The 21,626-nt window shown below is 40.9% G+C and overlaps 1 protein-coding gene across 3 annotated transcripts in view; it reads right to left on the bottom strand.

The window, feature by feature from the left end:
- Positions 1 to 901: 901 nt before the first annotated feature.
- Positions 902 to 21,626, bottom strand: part of GLIS1 (GLIS family zinc finger 1) — a 189,419-nt gene continuing 168,694 nt past the window's right edge. For all 3 annotated transcript variants that reach the window (XM_068690615.1, XM_068690614.1, XM_068690616.1), the window contains 3 exons: positions 11,875 to 12,059; positions 4,622 to 4,789; positions 902 to 1,549 (listed from right to left, as the gene is read on the bottom strand). In XM_068690615.1, the coding sequence (XP_068546716.1) occupies positions 1,413 to 1,549; positions 4,622 to 4,789; positions 11,875 to 12,059 (490 nt within the window). In that variant the 3' untranslated portion in view covers positions 902 to 1,412. The remainder of the gene's footprint in view (positions 1,550 to 4,621; positions 4,790 to 11,874; positions 12,060 to 21,626) is intronic.

Below are 21,626 nucleotides of genomic sequence, written 5' to 3'. Positions count from 1 at the left end.
TTAAAATATATACGTATTCGCTGTGGTTGTATATCTTTGTGACTGTAAGGAGAACGGCAGTCCTGTGGACCTGCTAATACTGCTCCTGCAAGTGCTGCCAAAGAATCACCCCATTCAGCTCGGGGGCTGCTCACTGGATTCTGAACATGCAGCTGCAAAATGTGGTATTTTCTTAACATGCCACCGAATTTAGCTTTTTTTCCCCCATGGAATTTACTATTTTGCTGAAGCCAGGTGCTTGACATTTTTCTGCCGGTCCTTTTGGGGGGTGTGCCATCTTCTAGCAGCTGCTCCTTGGTGTAGGCTGTTCCTGTGGGGGGCAGCTAGTTGGTTTATGGGCCTGAAAACCAAAGGGCTGGGGCTTAGCACTGGCATGCCTGGCACAAGGGAAGGGCCTCGACAACACTGCACGAGCACGGGGCTGCCAAGCAGCTCCTGGTAGTGAGGAGGAGGGAGTGAAGGAGAAGCACCACCCTTGGTCACTGGGAGGTTTTGACCCAACGTGAGCTTTTCAGTGGTGCCCCACAGTAGCTCAGGTAACTGAGCTGCAGGTGAAGGGGAATTTGCCAGAGAGGAACTAATTCTCAGTCTGGGAGTTGGTGGTGGTACCTGTGGAGATTTACCTGGTGGTGCTGGGCATCAGCAGCATTTCAGGTGAGCTCCCCTGCCTCTGACAGGCACAGGACAGCTGCCTGGGGCTGCCCTGCTCCTGGCATGGGCAGCTTCTGGCTCTTTCACTGGGATTCTGCAGGCCCCTTGGTTTTCCCCATGTACACCTGAGCTGCTTTAATTTCACACCTGCTGAAATGTCGCTGCTTGGTTTAAATCACTGCTGGGCATGTTAGGAATGTGATATGAGGATTCATCAGGCAGACCGATAGTTTTAAGAAATGACAGTAGACTTGTTTCCAGTTTTTAATGCTTTCTTGTAAAACTGAAAATATAAAACCAGCCGAGCAAAAGATTTTTATATACATGAGGTCTGTGATTAAAAAAATCCTTTTAGTTAAAAAAAAAAAAAAAAGAAGAAAATAATTGACCAATGAGTTAAGTGAAAACTGATTAAAGGGACCAACATTCTCAAACTGAAACATACCTTTCAGGAAAAAAAAATCTTTACAAGTTTATTATATAACTTACATTTACACTTTATGGAGAGAACTTACAAAACAAGCTGCTTGAAATGCTCCTCATTCCCTTAAAGCATGAATTTCAAAGTGCCACAGCAAAGGAACAGGTTCCAATATTATCTTATACAGACTATTCATGTATAAAATGGTTTGGTAAATGTGAGGTGTTTATTTAAATGAGCACATATAGGGATACAGACTAAATAAAAGTACTTGAGCAACACCTTTGTTATTACATACACAGTTATAGGTATAATAAAGGAAGGAAGGTCAGCACTGCTCTTAGGTATCTGTATAGATGGGAGGAATGTGATTCAAGCAGTGATCAAAGGCGCTGTTCTGGAAAAATCCGTTCTCGTCGGTTCCGTTGGACACCATGTCTTCAGACGCACACTGAGCTTCAGAGATTGCCTCATAGCCTGCAAGCGTGACAAGTTGTATGGACACGATTTAACAGCAGTACATATAAGGAAGGAAGCCTGGTTTGAGGCCTGGGATTATGCAGCACAGCACAGCGCTAATGACAAGACAATAGGATTTACCATCAAAGCCTTACCCAGGAGATACACAAACTAATCTCCACGGGCACTTGTGTCATAGTGTATGAGGCTCCCATTCATTTCTGCGGACAGCTACCCATTTGCAAGTGAAGTGCAAGTATCAGAGCATGGCTCCCTCGGGACTTTACAGTTATTATCTGAATAGGATGTCTAAACAATGAATGGGCAAGGATCCTAGTAAGTGTGAGCTAAAAGTGATGTAGTCCTCTTGTTTTGTATGTTTTTCTTTTTAATGGCACTTACGAAAATGTTCCATGTGTCTCCCAGCTGCTCTTAAGCTTAAGGTCCTGGAGAAATTTGGATCCTGCATTTGTTGTATCCCTCCATACTACAGAGCCAAGGTCTGGAAGTGGTGTCTGGGTTGGGTCAGGCTCACAGGACAAGTGAAAGGAGCTGTGCACCATGTTGTCCTCAGCCCACCAAAGCTCACCATGCTGCTGGCTCCTCACCTGTCTGAGGTGGCTGGCGCTTACCAGGCTACCAGAAAGCCATTCTGGTGGGGAGGAGTTTCTCTGTCCTTCTCCTTTCACAGTGAAAACCCTCCAGAGATATTGTAACATGCCCCGAGCTGTGCATCCCTGTGGTAAGGAGCAGGTTTGCCTGTACCACCTGCTTTGGATTGGGTCTTTAAGAAAGTGTCTGGATGAGCTTCGGCACAGGGTTCTGACCCCTGCCCCCAGCCCACAGAGCCCACCTAGCACAATTTCAATAACCATCAATAGCACTAAGTCAGCTGAGGCAACACATGGAGCACAATCCTTCTTGTTAAGATCTCTCTTCTTAAGATCCTTCTTGTTAGGATCTCCCCCTCTATAAAATGAGGCTGTTCCTTCTGTTCAGTATATCTCATCTCTTCAGCCTGCCTAAGGCTGCACATGTGTGTGCCGAGGTGTGGCAGAACCTAACTGCTCCAGGCTTTTAGGTGAGGTCTCCGGGCTATCCAGCACTGCTGGGAAAGGCAGTCTTGGAGTCCCGTCAGCTCAGTCCTTAGAACTTAATGACAGGTAGTTTACTATTAGGGCTGGTTTTATTATTGGAGATAAAATTCTCTACGTATTTATAGTTCTGCATTTTCCTACGACGTACTCATTTACGGGTCAAATTCTGCTGTTTGCAGAATTCTGGCATGCAGCATATGGCCAAAGACCCTGAAAGAGAAAGTCAGCCTGTTTATCTGCCCTGTGCTGGGTGTCAGTCCAAGTGGAGTGACTGGTATTTTGATAAGCTTTGTGAGTGTTTATGTTATGCTAATTTCTATTTGATGAGCCTGTACACAGGGTGGATGCACAACCGCAGATGGACAAAACCCAAGATAAGCATACACCCAGAAATCATTATTAGATTCCAGATAGAGTAAACTATCCAAACTCCTGAACAGAAAATAAAAATTTATTGACTGTTAATGTGATTCATGGAACAGCTGTTTGCCAGTCACATTTGGCATTCCTGTGAGATGAGAACTCGTTTAATATTAATGGTGCTATAAAAGCCTGAAAAAAAATTAATACATAGCCTTGATGAATCTTGCCAACCTCAATGGTTCTTTTTGACATACAAAATGATGAGATAAGATTTATATATTTCACATATGTATATATATTTGTTTCAGCCTCTAAGTATTTGCATACCTCAATAACCACTCTAAAAACAAAAATATTACACAGAAACATTTCATAATAGTTTAGACCCAGAGAGAAAAATCAACTGTTGTTGAAGTTGGTGTCTTGCCATAGCATTATTCTTTGCTCCTACAATTTCATTGGGAAAGTTTATTTAGTCTGTTCTTTAAATATTGTAGTGTGTCAATCTAAACTTGAAATTTGATGTTAACATGAAAAAAACTATGTTTTAGTAACATCAAACTTATGAATAACACAAAAGAATTCAAAGTTGAAGTTGAAACTTCATCTTAAACTTTTCCCTTGTGCTAGTCACTGATGCATACACTTTCTAGTACAGAACACCAGGCAAATGCATGCATGCTCTCTCTGAACAGAGTCTCCTTTAATACAAAACAAACAGGAAAGTCAACTCTAATTTTGTGGTCTGACTCAGACCCCATTTCAAAAAGCATTTAAACATATGTTTTTAGTATCGTCCTTAGCTGAGATGCCCTCCTGAATTCCAACATGAAAAATTTCTTGGAGATACGTAAGTAAAGATTGGGGTAAATGATACTATTTCATGGCTCTGACAATACTCACATTTTGTTTGATTTCAGTAATTCTGTCAACTCTTAACTGTGGTTTTAAAAGTAGAAGAAGTGCTTTATAAAAATGAATGCCTACATATTGAAGTACTATAGTCTTCTAGCTGTTGTAACTTATTGAAAATTTTACACTATGCAAATATGTAGCTGAACAGGGAAATACAACTGCAATGAATGTGCACAGCACAAACAATGACCAGCACAAATAAAAGGGGACTTCCAAACAAAAAGGAACTAACTAATATTTTTAGTCAAATTTCCCAAAGCAGTGTCTTTCCATTTTGTAAACATCAGTATTGTAAAGCAAAGCCATCCGTTTATTCGTAGATGGACATGAAGCTCCAGCTGCTATTTTCTCCAGTATTTTGCTGTCTTCTCAACTACTGTCTGATTATAAAAGCCTGCCTGAGCATATGTGAAGACATGTACTATGAACACCCCACACAATAAATGTGAGAAATGTCTTGTTTGTCAGCTCTCCTGAAGCTGTGCGTTCCCTGTAATATCCAACATAATGAAAGGAGAATTTGTCTGTCAAACCAATATTGGATTAAAGAAAAATTTGCTTTCCTAGTGGGATTTTTATAGACTCAGATGAATTGCAGTGACATAGTTTCTAGTGCAAACATATTCTTCTAATAGTACTGACTTTAAAATGTGTTCTCTTCCCCTCCTGCTAAAAATAAATGGGTAATTCTTTATAGGCAGAAAAAAAAAATTACCTGTTGAAGCTAAAGGTGCATTGAGTATGTGATAGCCATTCTGTCTCAGAGGATTGAAGCAATGGGATTCCCCTGTTAGCACATCACTGGTGACAGACTGGTCCATTGTTCTGTAGCAGTCTCCGTAGTGGAAACAGTTTTGTATTGAGTGAAAGCTGCCTTGGTAACCTGAAAACAGATATTGCATACACATTTTAACACTACTGCAAGGGTATTAGCTCCATTTCTGTCACAGTATTTCATTACTATTGTGGGGTTTCTTCAGTTCCTCAGTTTTAACTATGGAAAAATGATCATGCTATCCTATAAGGCGCAATAATAGAAAAGCTACATCAGACTTAGTCCCACAAGGTGCTGTGGACTGTAATCCCCATCAAGCAAAAATGTTAAGGATGTGCTTTATTTCAAGCAATAGAAGAGACTGGATGAATGAAGTCAACAGCCCACTTGTGTTCAAACAGGAGTAATAAGTATTTCACTGGATCAGGTCCAGGAAGCTCAGCCCCTAAGGGAATGCTTCTATAATGAATTACTTTTGATTTTAATACAATAATGCAATATTTAAATGAATAACACTGCTCTATTTGCAGCAGAGTAAAGTCTTTTCTCATCCAAGGTGCATTACGCGCTGCTGGAAACAGCACTTTTTCTTCCAAATACCTTTAAGAATACCTTAAACCCCTCCTTTCTCAGACTCCTCTTATTTTAAGTGAAAACTCTTCAGTGAATACAGATGGCCATGGTCAGTAGAATCAAACTAGAGGTGCAGGTCTGTCTCCAGGTGGCCATCAGGTGGAGACTTAGGGCTCAGTTAGAGATTACTTGCTTCTTGCTTCTGCAAAGTGCCAAGATAAATCTGCAGGGTCTCTGGCTGCTTCAGTCATTCTGCTATTGGGGCATGTGATTTTTGTACCCTGAATTTTCATCTCCTGCTTTTATATATATTCATATTTATTTCTGGTGGATCAGTAGTTTTGTTTTTGCTTGCAGAAATTGTGAATGAGTTGCAAACAACAAAGAAGATATTTAGTAGTAAATGACAAATTAATTGCTGAGGAAGGAATTTTACAACTTGCAAGTTTGTGCCAGCATCTTAAAAGATGATATTTGCTCCCATAAGGATGACCTCAAAGCATGCCACAAAATTTACACCAAACATGCCCTGATTTAATTCTCCTCATTCCTTCTGTCACAACAGCCTCTCCTCTTCCTGACTCCAGATGCAATGCACACTAATTGCACATTGAGATTAACTCTCCCTTTTCCTGTCTTCTCCTAAAGTCCCTTCTGAAGTGATGTTCCTTCCCTTATAGGTGACTGAAGTCAACCAAGTCAGGCTTAAAGTCTAGTAGAATGTGCCATCAGGATTTTTCCCAAATTGCCACAAAAAATGAGGACTGTTTCTTGCCCAGTCTTCTTCAGTTAGACTGGAACACTTCCCAAAGACCAACTGCAAAAGCTTCAGGTAGTTCAGTCAGAGCCATGGCCAGCTCTGCAGCTGACAGGAGTCAGCACTGCTCCACTCACCAGCACACGACCAGGTTTGCTGGGTCAGTTGTGCAGCTGTTTAGTTTGCTTAGAAATACAATAATGCCCATCCCTGCCACCAGGGTGCCCAGGTGCTGTACAGGATAGAATTTGTCCCCTACAAATCATGCAGTGTATACATTTTCTTCCTGTTAAGACAGATCTCCTCCCTTTTTCTACCTTTTACTACCAAAGTTTGATCAAGTAGATAACATCAGGCAGAGTTCAGGGCCTGTCTGAATTCTGGTCGTGTTTTTCTCCGATGGTAATAAATAAGGCTAAGTGAGGCAATTCTTTAGTGGAAATGCAATGAACTCATCCAGTGGTGAAAGATTTGCTCTGAAGTTTCACAGTTTAATGTGTGTTTTGGCAGTATTTGCAAGGATTAGATGATTCATTTCTTGAAAACCTGTGATCCTCCACCACAAAAAAATAATAAATTGTTGATACCCATGATTGGTGATGTACTAATGGATGACTATATTAGATAAAGACACTAAGCACACTGTGCTGAAGCTGTACATTTTTTGCTGCTATGCAGAAGGTGGCCCAGAAATTTGGAAAGCAGAGTATTAAATGATGCATGCCTTTCCTCAGAATAAACAGACAGCCACCTCTATTTACTGACCGGAGAGTCTGGCTCAAAAAAGCAAGAAGCTCTTAGGAGAGGTAGCAAAGCCATCTTTTGATGTGGTTTTAGGTACAGTGCTTTATTGATTGGCTTTTGATAATTACCCCAACTTTTCTGTTTACAAAGCATGAACTCCTTGCTGTAAGCCTTCTAAAAACATATCCTTTTGAGATGAGCAGTGAAAAAAAAATGAGACACTTGGCTTCAGATGAGGTATAGCTGGTTGCAGAGAGCATTTATATGCACTACTAGAGGGAGAGAAAAAGAAAAAAGACCCTTTTCTAGAATGTCTGCTATACACATCACTTCTGGGGAAGGCATGATGTGTATTTTCTCTGTCTCTGTAATTGCTGCCCTTTCGTCATGCTCCCTAGCTTGCCTTTGTTAAATCAATTAAAATCTTTATGATCTGCAGTGCTGGCACAGTGGCTTAGAATATCCGAGAACAGCCAAGCATGACAGAACTGGATTGAAACTAGGTGGTTCCAGGACTTGCTCAAGACCTATAGCTGAAGGTTTCTTTTGCGGTGTTTTAAGTTACACTCTCTAGCTGCTCAGGAAAAAATATCCAAGGCAGTTGTCTGCCTCAGAATCAGAAGTCTGGAGAAGAGCTGCCATAAGCAATCAAATTCTCTTTTCGATTGCAGATCTATCCATCGGCATCACAGAGTGATAATCTGAAAAGGCAGTGCAAAAAGTGATACCGGAACTGTCCAGTGAAGAGGCACAATGTAGGAAAATACTAGTGTAGGAATAGTATGTAGGAACATACTGTTGTATGTGCTCAAATTCCTGAAAAGTGCTTCCCAAAGAAAACACAGAGAAATACACCATTCCTGCCCTAATGTGCCTGCAGATGTGATAAAGGCAGCAAACTAGAGAAAAAGGACAGATTTAGGAAGGGAAAGGTTGCAGCAAGAATATCAGTCAAGTAAAGCACACCGTGACTCTTACAGATGGGGCTTTTAACCCTCTGGACCTCAGCAATATAATAAAAGCTTACTTCCTTTGTCATCAGCTTCATAGAAATGAGAAATCAGTAGGGCTCTATAAAGAAAGGGATGGAGGCTTTATGGGAGGCATTCCATGCGTGTGTGAAAAAAGGCAGTGCGATGGCTACAGGAAGAGCGGTTTGACTAAAACTGCCCCTGCACTTAAACTGGGGATGAAACAACACTTGGGTAGGAAGAACTGTGCTTACAGTATTAAAAGTTTTATTTGAATATGTAACTAGTTGAATGTCAATCCTGAAAGGTGGAAATCAGTCTTGGAATGACTGAAGCTGCATATCTGCAGGTTGCACGACAGCAGAATCAGGGAGTTGCTGTGTCAGTAAGATTTTCTCCATGAATTTTTTTATACTTTCTATTCTCCCACCCGCTGTTTCAGCAGCACAGTTGGAGAGTTTCTTTCGGTATGAGGCTGATTGGCTTTTGCTGATGGCCCTCCATAGCCTGGTGTGACTCAAGAGGCCAGTCAGTCTGCTTCAGCGATCTGAGCCTCTGGCAACTTTTACACTAATAAAAAGGGAAGATTGCCAGCTTGTTGAAATGCTAAGTGTTCCTGAAAACCAAAGTCATTAGACAAGATGGAAAGGCCATGTGAGTTAAAGCAACCACAGGGACTTTTGTAACAACTGGTACCCTTGCCAGATAAGATTTCATTCATGTTGCACAACCACAGGAAATGAAATTGATGTTTGCAGACAATACAGTGGTTGATTTACATATGCAATACAAGATAGACCTTACTGTGTTTAAAACATGTAGTAGTAAGGAAAGGTTCATTCCATTTCATCATACAATCATAGAATTTGATTTGGAAAGGACCTTCACGATCATGAAGTTCAACCATAACCCCTTCTACCGAGTCCCACCTCTGATGCCACGTCCACACCTCTCCAATACCTCTGGGGATGGGGACTCCACCACTTCCCTGGGCAGCCTGTTCCAATGCTTAACCACCCTCCTCATAAAGAAATTCTTTCTAATATCCAATCTAAACCTCCCATGGCACAACCTGAGACTATTTTATCATGACTCATCACTTATCACGTGAGAAAAGAGACTGACACCCTCCTCAACCCAAACTATTCTATGATGTTATGATTCTCATTGCAACAACCTTTCAGGTAGCTGTAGAGAGTGATGAGGTCTCCCCAGAGCCTCCGTTTCTCCAGACTAAACAGCCCCAGTTCCCTCAGTGGCTTCTCCTAAGTCTTGTTTTCCTGTCCCAATTCAGTTACAGTTCCTTTAGGTTTTCTGAAATGCTTTGCTTCTACCTGACTTACCCCCCACCACCTACCTCAGAAAATATTAGGAGCTAAGATATGATTAAGGTCCCATAACTAATGGTTCAATTAGCAGCTACATATGGTTGATTAGTGAAAATAAAACATGGGAATATTTTTTACAAGTTCTTCAAACTCTCCTTGGTGGCTAAAATATGAAGTAGGCAGGGAGGCTTGTCTGGTGCAAACATCACTGCTCCTTCTGGGAGAGCAAAAGCACAGCACCAACTTGGCAACAAGTGCTTCACCAATATTTTTTTTTCCACATGCATTTCAGATTTTCCTTCAGTTTGTTTGATTTAAACCAAATTTTCTGAGGCTAATTTTCAAGTGAAGAATTTACTAAATGTCCTGTCAGTTTAAATGATCACTATTAAATGTTTTATGTACAGTAGATGTAGAAATATAACAGTTAATAAAGGAATAAACTGAGTTCCAAGCATAACATTTAGCTAAAATTTTGCTTTGAAATAATTTGTGACAGAAAAGCTGCAGTTAGCCACTTCACACAGTGCACTGGCTGCCTCTGTTTCTCTAAGGCACAACCTAGAAAACTTGAAGGAGCTTTAAAATGAATGATGTAATAAGCAAATAATTGAAATCTGTCTATTAAATTCCATCTTGTTATGTCATGTCATTTACATGTATGTACAAATAAATCTAAACTCTTCAAATTCCATAAAATTTCTGAGGAGAAGGCACGTCAGGTATAAATAACTACAGGATTCTATCGCCTGCCAAATTCTTCCAGCATATAATAATTTCCATGTGATCTTACTACTACCAGCTTTAAACATATAAATAATGTCAGTTTATTATTCTTTCGTTATCAATATTTCTGCTACCAGCTTGGTGGAGCTCGATGCTTAGAAAAAAACTGCAGATCCACAGTATTTATGTGCTTCTATACAGGCTCCTAGTTCTACAGGTAAACTTAGAGAGTATTCCTTGTTCAGTAAAAAATCAAAACTACAAAATTCCTACAGATTCCATTAGAAAAAAAGTGCTATTAATGAACTGAGAGTCAAAAAAGACTTACAGCAAGTATAGCTAAGTACAGGTTACAGATCAATTGATTTCAAAGGCTGCTAATCAAAATTGATTTTTGAATGACCATTTCCATAATGAATTTATAATAATACTTCAACATTTGGCCAAAGTGGAAAATTATTGCTTTTTCAAAACCACACGACATAACACTTAGAAAGCAACAATTCATTCAAAAGGAAATGTGGTTTTCTTAAGGAATAAAGTCAATTTATTTAAGTGGTTCAAAACTTTTTCTGTCTATGCATTTGTTTCTGCCATAGTAATGAGCTGCTAAACTTTCCTCTTGTGGTTTGTAGTTATTTAGCTCATTATAGTAACATAATCATATATCATTATATGCTATCATAAATCTGCCACTTTTCCCTCACAGAGTTAATCTTTTTAAATTGAGTAATCTGTTGAGCATCAGGTTGAGTTAGTTTTTCCTTTGGCACAAATCATTTAATATAATCTGCTTTAACTTTTCAGACTAAGGCAGTCCAACCAAAGAGCAAAAAGAGTCCTCAGAGATTGAAGGGCAGAGGGAACTGTTGGGATACAGAACCCCATTACAGCTGTGAATTGCTCGTTGGCTTTGTGTTAAAATCCTGCGTTTCAGACCTAGCCTTAGAATTTCTTCAGAGAAAGCAAACCTATTTTACGCACTGGTAAATTGATCACATGTGATACTTTGCCAGCCAAAAATGACCTTATACAAACGACAGTACAGCTGTGGAGTGAGTTTCAAAAAAACTGGTTATCTGCCTGTATAAACTCATATGCTTGGTTATACTCGTGACCAGACAGATGTCTTGCACACTTCTTTATTGTGAATATTCACCATGCTTAAGCAGCATACCATCTGGATTATATGACATATTTCTTAAGTATGCAAGCTCCTGTTACTGGAAGAATCTGTGATAATAATATCACTTGCTAATTTGTACCTCAAAAAATATAGAAACATTAATTAGTTCCCCCAGCAGAACTGTGGAATAGGAAAACAAATTCTCATCAAAAAGAATAAATTCTCAACATAAAGTTTTACCTTAAGCAGTAGGATAGCTGCTTAGCTGTTCCCATTCCTGTCCTCAAAACATGCTCACACTCTATAGTTATGCAAAGTGCCTTTGCAGATTACTATATTATATAATACGTAAGCCAAACTGCCAAATATTAAATAGTAAAATCATTTTTCTTTGTCTAAGTTCATGTCTAGTACAGCACCACCAATGGACAGAGCAGGGCATTGCCAAGTGTGCTTCACCCCACCTATTTCAGCAAGCAAACGAAAAATGACTCTTGCTTTGCCAGGGTCACTCTCTCCAGTCTGGCTGAAGGCTGGCTAATCAGTCAGAGGAGGTGCACAGCCAGCTGTGCTGGGAGAGCAATGTTACTGACAATCAAGGAGTGAGACAGGGCTAAATAGTTCACTTGATCATTATATCACTGAGTTATTTGGGGACATAACTCATTCTTGTGAGGAGACCTTTTTGAAGTCATGTTTTTTAAAAAATGAATAAATGCAATGGATCAGCTGTTGTGATAGCTTTCCCTAGTATGATATGATATCACAGTACGAAGCGGTCTGAAAATGTTACCCTGTATGAAACAAACCATCTTAAAATAGGAGTTCCCACTAAAATGCTGTCACTCCCTTAAAACAACAATACTGGCAGAAAATGTAAAAACTGAAATCAGTTCTTTTTCCTCAACTACAAATCAGGAAAGCTTAACAACTTTTTAAAAATAAATAAATAAATAAGAAAGAGTTACCTTGAGATCCCTGCTGTACAGACTGGTTTTGAAATTGAGCGTATGGTTTATTTGGTATTCCAGAAAACTGCTGCCCATTCGGTGACTGGCTGTGCGATGATGGAGAGCCGTGCTTCTGCAATAGGGAAGGTGGAACTAATGCTTTCAGGGGGCTGACAAGCGGAGGGATTATGTTGGGAGCAAGCCTAGAAAAAGAAAATTCAGAAAAACTTCACATATCACATCACAATATGGGAAAATGAAATACTTGAAAGGCCTCATTTCCATGATGGCAAAACTATGGAAACATTTATTTTGCAGATATAAATTATGTTGTTAAAAAAAAAAAAAAGGCATGGTAAAGCAGTGCTGCTTTCAGGTCTTCATTAGCAGGGAAGGCAGTTAGAAAATGATTTATGTTCCTTTACGCTGACTTCCTGTACTAATCGTAATGACAGAATCAAAATGACATCACTCCTCAGAAAGCAACTTAGACACGGGTCAGTTTTAATTTAAAACTGTGTAAGCTGAGAAACATGCCCAGAAACAGGAGTGGGGAACATACTTAGAATGAGGAAATGCAAGTACATTGTTCAAGTGCATTAGCCATTGTAGCAGGGTAAAGCTTTACACCCAGGTTTCAGCCAAGACAAGGAAAAGCATCAGTTTTCAGTCATTCCTCACATGGTATTTTTCAGACTTCACTGCAAGAAATACAAATAGAGCTGCAACAGATGGCACTGTCCTTTCAAAGAAAAGGCCTGAGTAAGGGTTTGCTTCTGGCGGCACTGCCCAGAGGACGGCAGGGACAGGTTGGTTCCTGCCAGATGGAAAATTCCTCCGACGTCTGGGACTTGGGCCAGCCCAGGAGCATGGGGCAGTCCCGCTCAGGGGACAGACCCGGCATTCCCAAAGCAAACTGGAGCAGCTGAGGAAGAGCCCCACTAACCCACTTCCACAAAAGCCTTCAGCACACCTCCAGCTGGTGGAGTCACAGCTGTGCTTCTTCCTGGCCATGGCTTGCCCATCCCACCAAGGCCAGCTATGGCAGCAGCCCCAGAAGAAGCCCAGCCTTTGCCAGAGAAGTCTTTTGGCCACAGGGCTGAATGGAACAGGCATCCACCATATACCCTCTGCCGTCTCTGGAGCCTTAGCTAAACACAGGAAATGTCTCTTGGGGCAGTGCTGGACCCTTCAAACCCCAGAGAAACTACCTTGGAGCCACGCTGCTGAATCTTCATAGCTGCAGGGCCTGAGGTGGAGAAATAAAAACGCCATGGAAGGTTATAATCTATGCCACCTAGATAGAAAAAATATGCAGCACACACCATCGCAGGAGTACAAAGAATCAACTAAGCCTGGTGACTTCCTCTGGCACTGTACAAGCTGTTCGGGCACACGCCATGCTTTGGCCAGCAGTTTCTCACCAGTTTGCACGACTGCTGCTGGAGCAGCTGGAACTAAAACTTGAGGAGGGCGGCTGTGCTGGGCACAGGGCTAAGCACTACCTGGGAGTGTTCAAGAGGTAAATACAGATGAACTATGAATTAATTGTGACAACGGCATAATCAAATGTAACGTGAGAAGCAAGGGAATGCTGCCAAAACTGTCACAGTGACACAGCGTCACAGTGATGCTCTATTAAGAGGGGCTTAAATAAATCAACCAGTCAGAGCCAATCCTATCATGAAATAACTCCTTCACCCCAAAGAAGAAAAATAAGGCATATAATGCGGACCAAAGAGAGCCCAAATATCCCAAACTAAACTGAAGAAATAAACAAGCATTGATAAATGGGTTAAGGCAAGGGTATTTTCAAGGCTTTCAATATTTAAGAACTGGAAAATAATTTTTTTGTGAGAAGAAGAGGAGGTTTAGTTTGGTTTTAAGTTAATATTAAAAAGAACTCAGCAACAAAAATTGAAACGAGCTGGGATGGTCCATACCCTACCAGTGGGTAAACACCTGGGGTTACAGGCATGGGAAAAGAGGGGTGCAGGGCTGTGTCGGTGAGGGAATGGGGGACTTCTGTGCCCTCTTCAGGTCAGAGACAGAAAATGCTTTTCAGAGTCTGCAAACGGCTGAGGAGCAGATGCTCGGGGGAAAATGCCGAGTTTATTTGCTAAGCAGCAGCTAAATGCAAAGGTCAGCTCCCATGCGGCTGTAGCTGCTCCTCAAACGTCTCGGTGGAGAAGGAGTTTAACAAAACTGATCTGTCCTGCTGCCCAGCTCCACCTCGTATCCTCTGCAAATTCTCTCCAATGTGTGTCTGTGGTGAGTGCTGCATGAAGATGGGGCTGCCACTATCTGCTGGGACCCGCAGAAAAGCCTTGGTGCAGCCTCAGCCAGGGCTGCCGGGAGTGCTGGCAAAGCACAAGCACAAATTACAGAACGGTCCCCAGCCCGCTCAAACGGCACACGGAGACATTGTCCTCGACACGCCAGAAATGCTATTAGAAGCCTGGAAATGCTTCTATCTGAAAAGAGATTTAAAAGATTGCAGTTGTTTTCTTTGGAAGGGTAATAGCTAAAAGAGATCATGATAGTGACATTTATATGGGTAATGGCCACACACACGTTTTAAAGAGAAACAAAAGAGTACTGAAAACTCCGAGGCCAGCAACCAGCCAGAAACCACGCTGAATGAGGGAGGAAAATGCTCCTGGTGAGCACGTACTCTGCAACTGCCCGTCTTGGGTTTCCCATGCCTGCTCTCGCAACACCTTGTAGTGCTTGTCGTGCTGCGGCAAGTGCTTGTCCCCACTCACACTCTCCTTCCTATTCTTGTTTTACCTGTGCGTGAGCTCAGCAGTTGTGCCAGGGCTCGTGCCTCAAAGCCACCCGGGAGGCAGCAGGGGCTTGGTGGTGCACAGGGCCCTGCTCCGGCTGGGTGAGCTGTGTGCCAGCTCCCCGCTTCCACTCAGCACCGCTGTCACGGTGCTGGAGCTCGGCAAACATAGCTGTCTGCAGGCAGCCAGTATCCTAGGAACTTGCAGCGCAGCAACTTGAGCCGAAACCCCGAGCGCGCCGTGTAACACGACGAGCTGTGCCTCCTCTGCGTGAAGAGCTCCCAGCGGTTTGCGCAGGTAACTGTAAAATCTGCTCTGCTCTGCTCAGGCTCTCCCACGCAGGGAATTTCACATTTCCCATACGCTGGGGCACAGTTTGTAGCTAGGAAAGAGCTTTGCTCAGCAGAAAAATCAGGCTGTATTAGCACAAGTGGCCATCATGGGGATTGTCTCCTTAAAATAGTCATCACAATGCCTACAGCTCAGGCTGGCCCCGAAAATACGACTGTGTGTGTGTGCATGCACAAGTGCCCTGGCACTCACAAGGAGAGTTCTTCATCAAATAATTGTCCCATTGCCAGTGCCCTGTGTTTAATTCTGTCCTGAATATTTGCCTGCTGCTCAGGTTGCTGTGACACTCAGGCTGTTGAAGGATAGGGGGAATCATTCCTGATACAAATTAAATATATAATGCATTAGCAGCAGAAAAGAGCTTAAAAGGAGCTGCCTTCTGTATGGAAGAAGAAATGGCAAACTACTTAAAGCTGAAACTCAGCTGGATACATTAAAAATTCCCAGGCAGTAGCACAGGCATATGTTTCAATAACTAATAGCCTGTACATTTCCTGTTAATACTGTACTACAACCACAATTTGCTTTGGTTTGGATATTAATAACAAATATATGCTGTATATTTTATTTTAATTGTAACTTGCATAATTCAGTAAGTTTTCAGGTCCTTTTGGGTCTTTTTAATATATATCTGTGCCTACATATAGCACTGAAATATAAATATATACTTGTATATATATAAATATCCCTACCTCTCACATACATGCAGAAGAATCCTTCTTTAATTCATTAAATTTGAGGGCTCCTGACTATTCTGAATCTTTCTTTTGAAGAGAATACATCTTTTTCCTATCTCCCTGATGTTGACAAAGCTAAGGATGAGCAGTTCTTACAGGCTGCTTGCTCTGCTGATACAGTGTACCCTGTCATATAAGGATGCCTGATGATTAGATGTTTTCATTATCTCAAATAACAAATTAACAAACTGCAAAGCTTTTACTACTTCATTATCAGAAACCATATGTCCCTTATGTGAAGGAAAAAAACAAAACGAAACAAAACAAAACACTGTTGAATTTAATGCATGGAGCAGGTAGGAAAGCTTTTTCACCTGTAGACTTTTGGTGACTTTGGCACCAAATAATAGTGGGTACTTCTCAGACTCCTGTGGATCACTTAGGAACAGCTTGTGGATTCTCAGGAGTCTGTAGGCTGGAAATCTCTGCTGTATTTTTGGTGCTGTCTGGGTAGGTTTCTATATGGCAGCCATCACGGCTGCTTTGTGCCCAGAAATCCCCCTAACCTGGAAGCAGCATCTTTACCTAATATACAACTCAAGCCTTGTTTTATTTGGTAAACACCCTAACTGGAGGATCAGCTGTCTAAACCCTGAGTTTACCTCCTTACCTCCAGTTCTCCCATAACTCTTTTGGGTCCCCATGGTATCAAAACTGCATCTGTAGCGCTGTGTATATCTCAAACCAAGGTGCTGCTGCGTAACAATTACAAACGATTGTAACTGCATGGACCAGGAGGCTCCTGTGGCATCCTGCTGGGGTGTGTCTGAAGGGAAGTGCTAAGGAGAATGCTTACTGGTGACCTGAGGACAGCGGGGGAGAACTGGTGACCATTCACTGAAAATACGTTTCCTTGATAAGCTACCCAGAGCGGCACTTGCAAGAAGCTCAGACCAGATCTGAGTATACTGAGAATGTGGGAAACAGGATGCAAGAGGAGACCAAATTTGGAGAAATTAGACTATTTGGCAAAAGAGTCTATGCTCCTTGTATATGTTGACTGATTTTGAACCTATATTTTGGGAATAATAATTTTTTGTAGGAGTAACATGCAACTTTGTTGTGCAGTGATAATAACAGAAAGGGAACCACGCAGCTGAATGCAGGAATAATCAACTTATTAATGACCATATATTACATAATAATAAAACCAGAAGAGCTGTATTCAGTTTTGATATATTACGTCATTGTGAGAGATAAAAACAGCCAAAGATGCACTAGAATAGTAAGGCACAGATTTCTCACAAAGGAAAACTGCCAAAACTAGAAGAGTGGCAGCAAAAGAAGAGAACTTAAAAGGTAGTTTCCAGGTTACAGTGGTGCAGTGGAGGAGCCAGCCTCCTCTCCACCCTGCCCAAGATAAAGGAGCAACAGGGCATTCACTGCAGGGAGAGGCAGGTCAGTTTAAAACAAAAGGAACATTTTGCTCACACAGCATGCCGTGGCCTGTGGCACTCATAGCCACAGGAAGTCACAGACTCAAACAGTCTAGCTAGCTGTTTTTTTTTTTAAAGGGATTGAATAATTTAATGGCCAAAACCAACATTTCCATGCTAGGCAAGGGGTAATCAAATCTTGTGCTTCAGGATGTAAACCGATCACCCAAGAAGTCAGAGAGGAATTCTCACTCTTCACTCATCACACAACTTCATATGATTGACCAGGTATTGTGGGTTTTTTCAAATTCCCTTTGAAGCACCATGTGTAGGATGGCGCTGAAGACATAATACTAGTCTTGAGGGACTTCTGATTTCAGGTGGAATTGCAAAGCTAATGCACTCTTCTTCTGAGGATGCATCACTAAACAATTTAGTAAAAGGACTAATCAGAAAAATCATGTTTTTGTAATTCCATCATCCATGCAACTGACAGAACACTACTGGAAGAACTGATCCTAAGTTGATGATATACTTTGTCTGTGATACTGCACACATTGCTGCACCATGCTAAACTAAACGCAGTTGTAAAATACCTGGTTCATGGCCCCTCCTAAGGTAAGCTCTTGGAGACAGATGGGATACTACCCATGAAGAGCCGTTACACCACGTGTTAGACACAGAAAAAGAGCCAGGTACTGCAAAGCCACTCGTACTAGTAGAAACTCACAGAAATCTGGATCTTAACAGAAGATTTTTTTTTAATTAAATGTCAAACCACAGAAGATACTTCTCTGTTTTCTCTCATTTTATAAAGTGAGAATTTCAAGAATCTCAAACAGAACCTTTAAGGATCTCAAACAGAAATCCCAATAAGGCTTTTATGTAATTTTCTTGTAATTGTATTTTCATGTAACATACATATTTTTGATTGTGAAAATTAAGATTAAATTGTAAGACAGACGTGTGAAGAAACTATGAGTTAGCAATGATCTCCACAAGACCTCAATCTCACCTAAGAGGCTAAAAGTGCCATTATCTCACTTCAGAATCACTTATCCTGCTTCCTGGGTTGGTTTCCCCAAGTAGGTGGTGGTGCATAAGAATTTGTGCATTTTCACAATTCACACCAAATGTTTTGTTTCAATATCCTCATAAAATACAGAACCAAAAATAAATACATATTGACACTGATTTTTCTGTCAAGATGGTAATGTACGGTTTCTGTATCCATCCATAGTACTTAGTTGGAGTTAGAAATAGTTTTATACTTTGCTTTAGCCACTCTGTTCAATAGCTGTTCCTGGACAAATTAACAGAGTAGCAAATTGTAAAGCCAGATTTAGAGCAGTTTTAAGAGGAGTTTTTTCATCATCTAGTTCATCATGCCTTGACTGCCAAAAGCCACACACAGTACACTTATATGGCAAATACTTAAATTGAAAATTGAAAAATAATGAAAATAAATTCAAACTAAGATTCTTCAGTAATGATTAAGAATGAAATGTAACCACAAAAGAGAAATATCTGAGATAGGGATGTTTCCAATATGAAAACTGTCATTTCTTTTTTTTTTTTTCTTTTTTCCTTTTTATGATGTGATGGTTTGATTGGCAGATTCCTAAGCTAGATGAAGAACCTCAACCCATGTCTCAATGAGTTCAGTGGAAACAGGACCAAATCCAGACTGAAAAACATCTGTCCTTTATCTCAAGTAAGTTTTTATAGATTTTGGGCCATAACGTAATAAAGTTCTCATGTATACCATATTGACACATAACACAATCTAGACTTTAAGAATTATTTTTAACTCATGTTACTATGAAGAAAAGTATATAATAAGCACCAATGTGAGAAGCACAAAGCGAAGAAGTTCCCTGATTTAGCGTAAGTGACTTGCAAAGCATTGCAGTTAGTTGCAAAGCTTGAGGTGTTTCCATGAAACCAGGTTCTACCATAAAATCCAGCACGCCAACCCTTTCATCCCTTTCATTCATAAATTCACTCCCCCTAGCCTTACAGTTTCTTATATTGTGAGAAAGTCCAATTGAGCTCCAGGACTAGGGGATTATTTTTTTTAATAAAAAAAGAAAAAAAAGTTAACACTGATTTTCATCTCTTCCCATAATATTAAAAATGATGTGTAAAGCTCTGCTAATCTGGTCTCTGGATAGCGCCCAATCTCTTGCCACGTGTTTCTGTTCTGGGTCTTGCCCTACGGGAATTTCTGTCAGCACATGCTCAGGAAACAGTTATACCATTCCCTTTTTTTTTTTTCCTCTATTTTTTTTTAAAGACAGACTCTATCTGAAGTTTGGTGAACCTTTGCACTAATCACTGCCAGGTGCCTCTGGCTAGGTTTCTGGAATGCAAGGAATCTTTTCTTTCTCTCTTTCTTTCTTCCTTTCTTCTCTTCCCCCCTCTCCCTGATATCTTATAAATCCTTCATTGAAGAGCACCTTGCTGGGCATCATTGCATTTTATTATCCTTTTCTATAAACAGCAACCAAACAAGTAATTTGGCTGTCTGATACTCAGTCTCTGCTCTGTGACTGCAAGACATGACACCGTATTTTTTATTTATTTATTTTCTGTTTGCTTGCTCTGGTTGTGGCTGGCTTGAGGAGGTGCCTGCTGGTCAGAGCTTTGGACTCTATTCCTGCCTCTGCTACTAGTGCAGCGTGTGACATACCCCTATGTGTAGCACCTTTAAAGCAGGACTAAGGAAAAGTCAGCCTTTTCCTAGCTTCTAGGTAAGTACAAACTACTCTTAATTCAGAATACTGCATTGGATCGCTTTAATCCAGTGCTGCACCTTCACTGAGCAGTGTCAACAAGTGAGTGCACGAGCACACAGAGTGGTTTCACAAGCATCATGGAGAACATGATCCAAAGAAGCTTTTAATAGGACTTGAGAGTCTTAGGTCATTTAATTGCTTTAGAATAATGTTACCAATCAACAGTGATACGCAAACAGCTTCTGGATGAAAATTACACAGGAACCAGAGGAGTCCTTTCCTGGTACACTCAAAAGCTTTCTGCAAAGACCTTGTCTTCAGGTACAGTTACTGAAACACTTGCTATCTGTTCTAACAAATACACACAAGTCTCATAGTTGGGCATAAAACATAACTGACTATTTTGTAACTCATTTCACTACCTACACAAAAGGTCTCACATACATAAACCTGGGCTTTTCTATGTGAAATTAATATCTCTGCAATTGCTCTTACTTGATATGCAATATCTGCAGAGCAGTTTAATCGTGGTAATCATGATAGGAACTATGCCAAAATAAAATACATTTTTATTTTTAAGGATTCATTCAATAATTTTCATTGAAAAGAAGCTGATGAATCACTACAGTGGAAGGCACTATATGTAACTGAACTTTGAAATCTTATTCTTTCTAACAATCTAGCAGGAAAACGTTACCAAAGTAAACAAAATAAAAAAATAAAAAATCATTTTTAATGTGCTCAAAGAAATATCAAAACAGATTTAGATAAAGAGCGCTGCCTTAGGTTCAAGTGATTGCCAGGAAGTCAATTACAAAGACATGCAATCAAACACAGATATTGTCTACACTATGTTATCTGACGTACTACACGCTTGACTGATCTGTCTTATTTTAGTCATTTAAGGACATTTTTCTCTGGCAAGTGTGGAGGAAGATGCTTCTAGGTGTAGGTAGATTCTTCACAGGTAGCTGACACCTGCTTTCCTCAGGTTTACAGCCAAAAAGGCACTACACCAAATAGGGGGAGATGTTAAGATAACGTAACAAGTTGTTGTATCATGACAAATTATTATGCTTGGTGTATATAGCTTACGTCTAACCGCAGAAGTTCTGCTTAGAAAACAAAACAAAATGAAAGAGAAACTAATTTACTTACAGATAAAACCAGTAATGGCTTAGATCATTAACATAATTCAGAAGAGCTGTGGTTGAATCCATTTTAAATGCTTCTTGATTTACTCTGGTCAACTCTTTTAAACTCCCTCCTTCTCCTGTGCCTGTCTCTGTTTTACTCTAAGCTAGTTTTGCTTACAGTGTCTCTTCTGGGCAGTCACCAAGGGGGGGTCTTATCAATGCCTACGAGTGCCTGAAGGGAGGGTGCAACAAGACGGCGCAGGGCTCTTCTCAGTGGTGCCCAGTGCCAGGACAAGGGCAATGGGCACAAACTGGAACCCACGAGGTGCTGTCTGACCATCAGGCAGCTCTGCTGTGCTGTGCGGGTGATGGAGCCAGAAGCTCTCTTTGGAGATCTTCCAAAAGCTGCCTGGATATGGGTCTGGGTCCCTGCTGTGAGTGGCCCTGCTTGAGCAGGGGTTGGACCAGAGGACCCAGAGGTCCCTTCTGGCCTCAGCCACTCTGTGACCCTGTGATCATAGCACTCCCTTTTTTTAGGCTTTCTAATGAGTGGCAATCCAGCTCTATTAGAAACATACATGAAATACACGTCCATCTATTTCTGCTGATGGCCAAACAGTATTTTACCCCATGATCAGACACTAAG

Source organism: Anas acuta, chromosome 8 (genome assembly GCF_963932015.1).
Source record: "Anas acuta chromosome 8, bAnaAcu1.1, whole genome shotgun sequence".
Classification (NCBI taxonomy): domain Eukaryota; kingdom Metazoa; phylum Chordata; class Aves; order Anseriformes; family Anatidae; genus Anas; species Anas acuta.
Note: the sequence above shows the minus strand (reverse complement) of the source record. Positions and strands in the feature narration are given on the sequence as shown.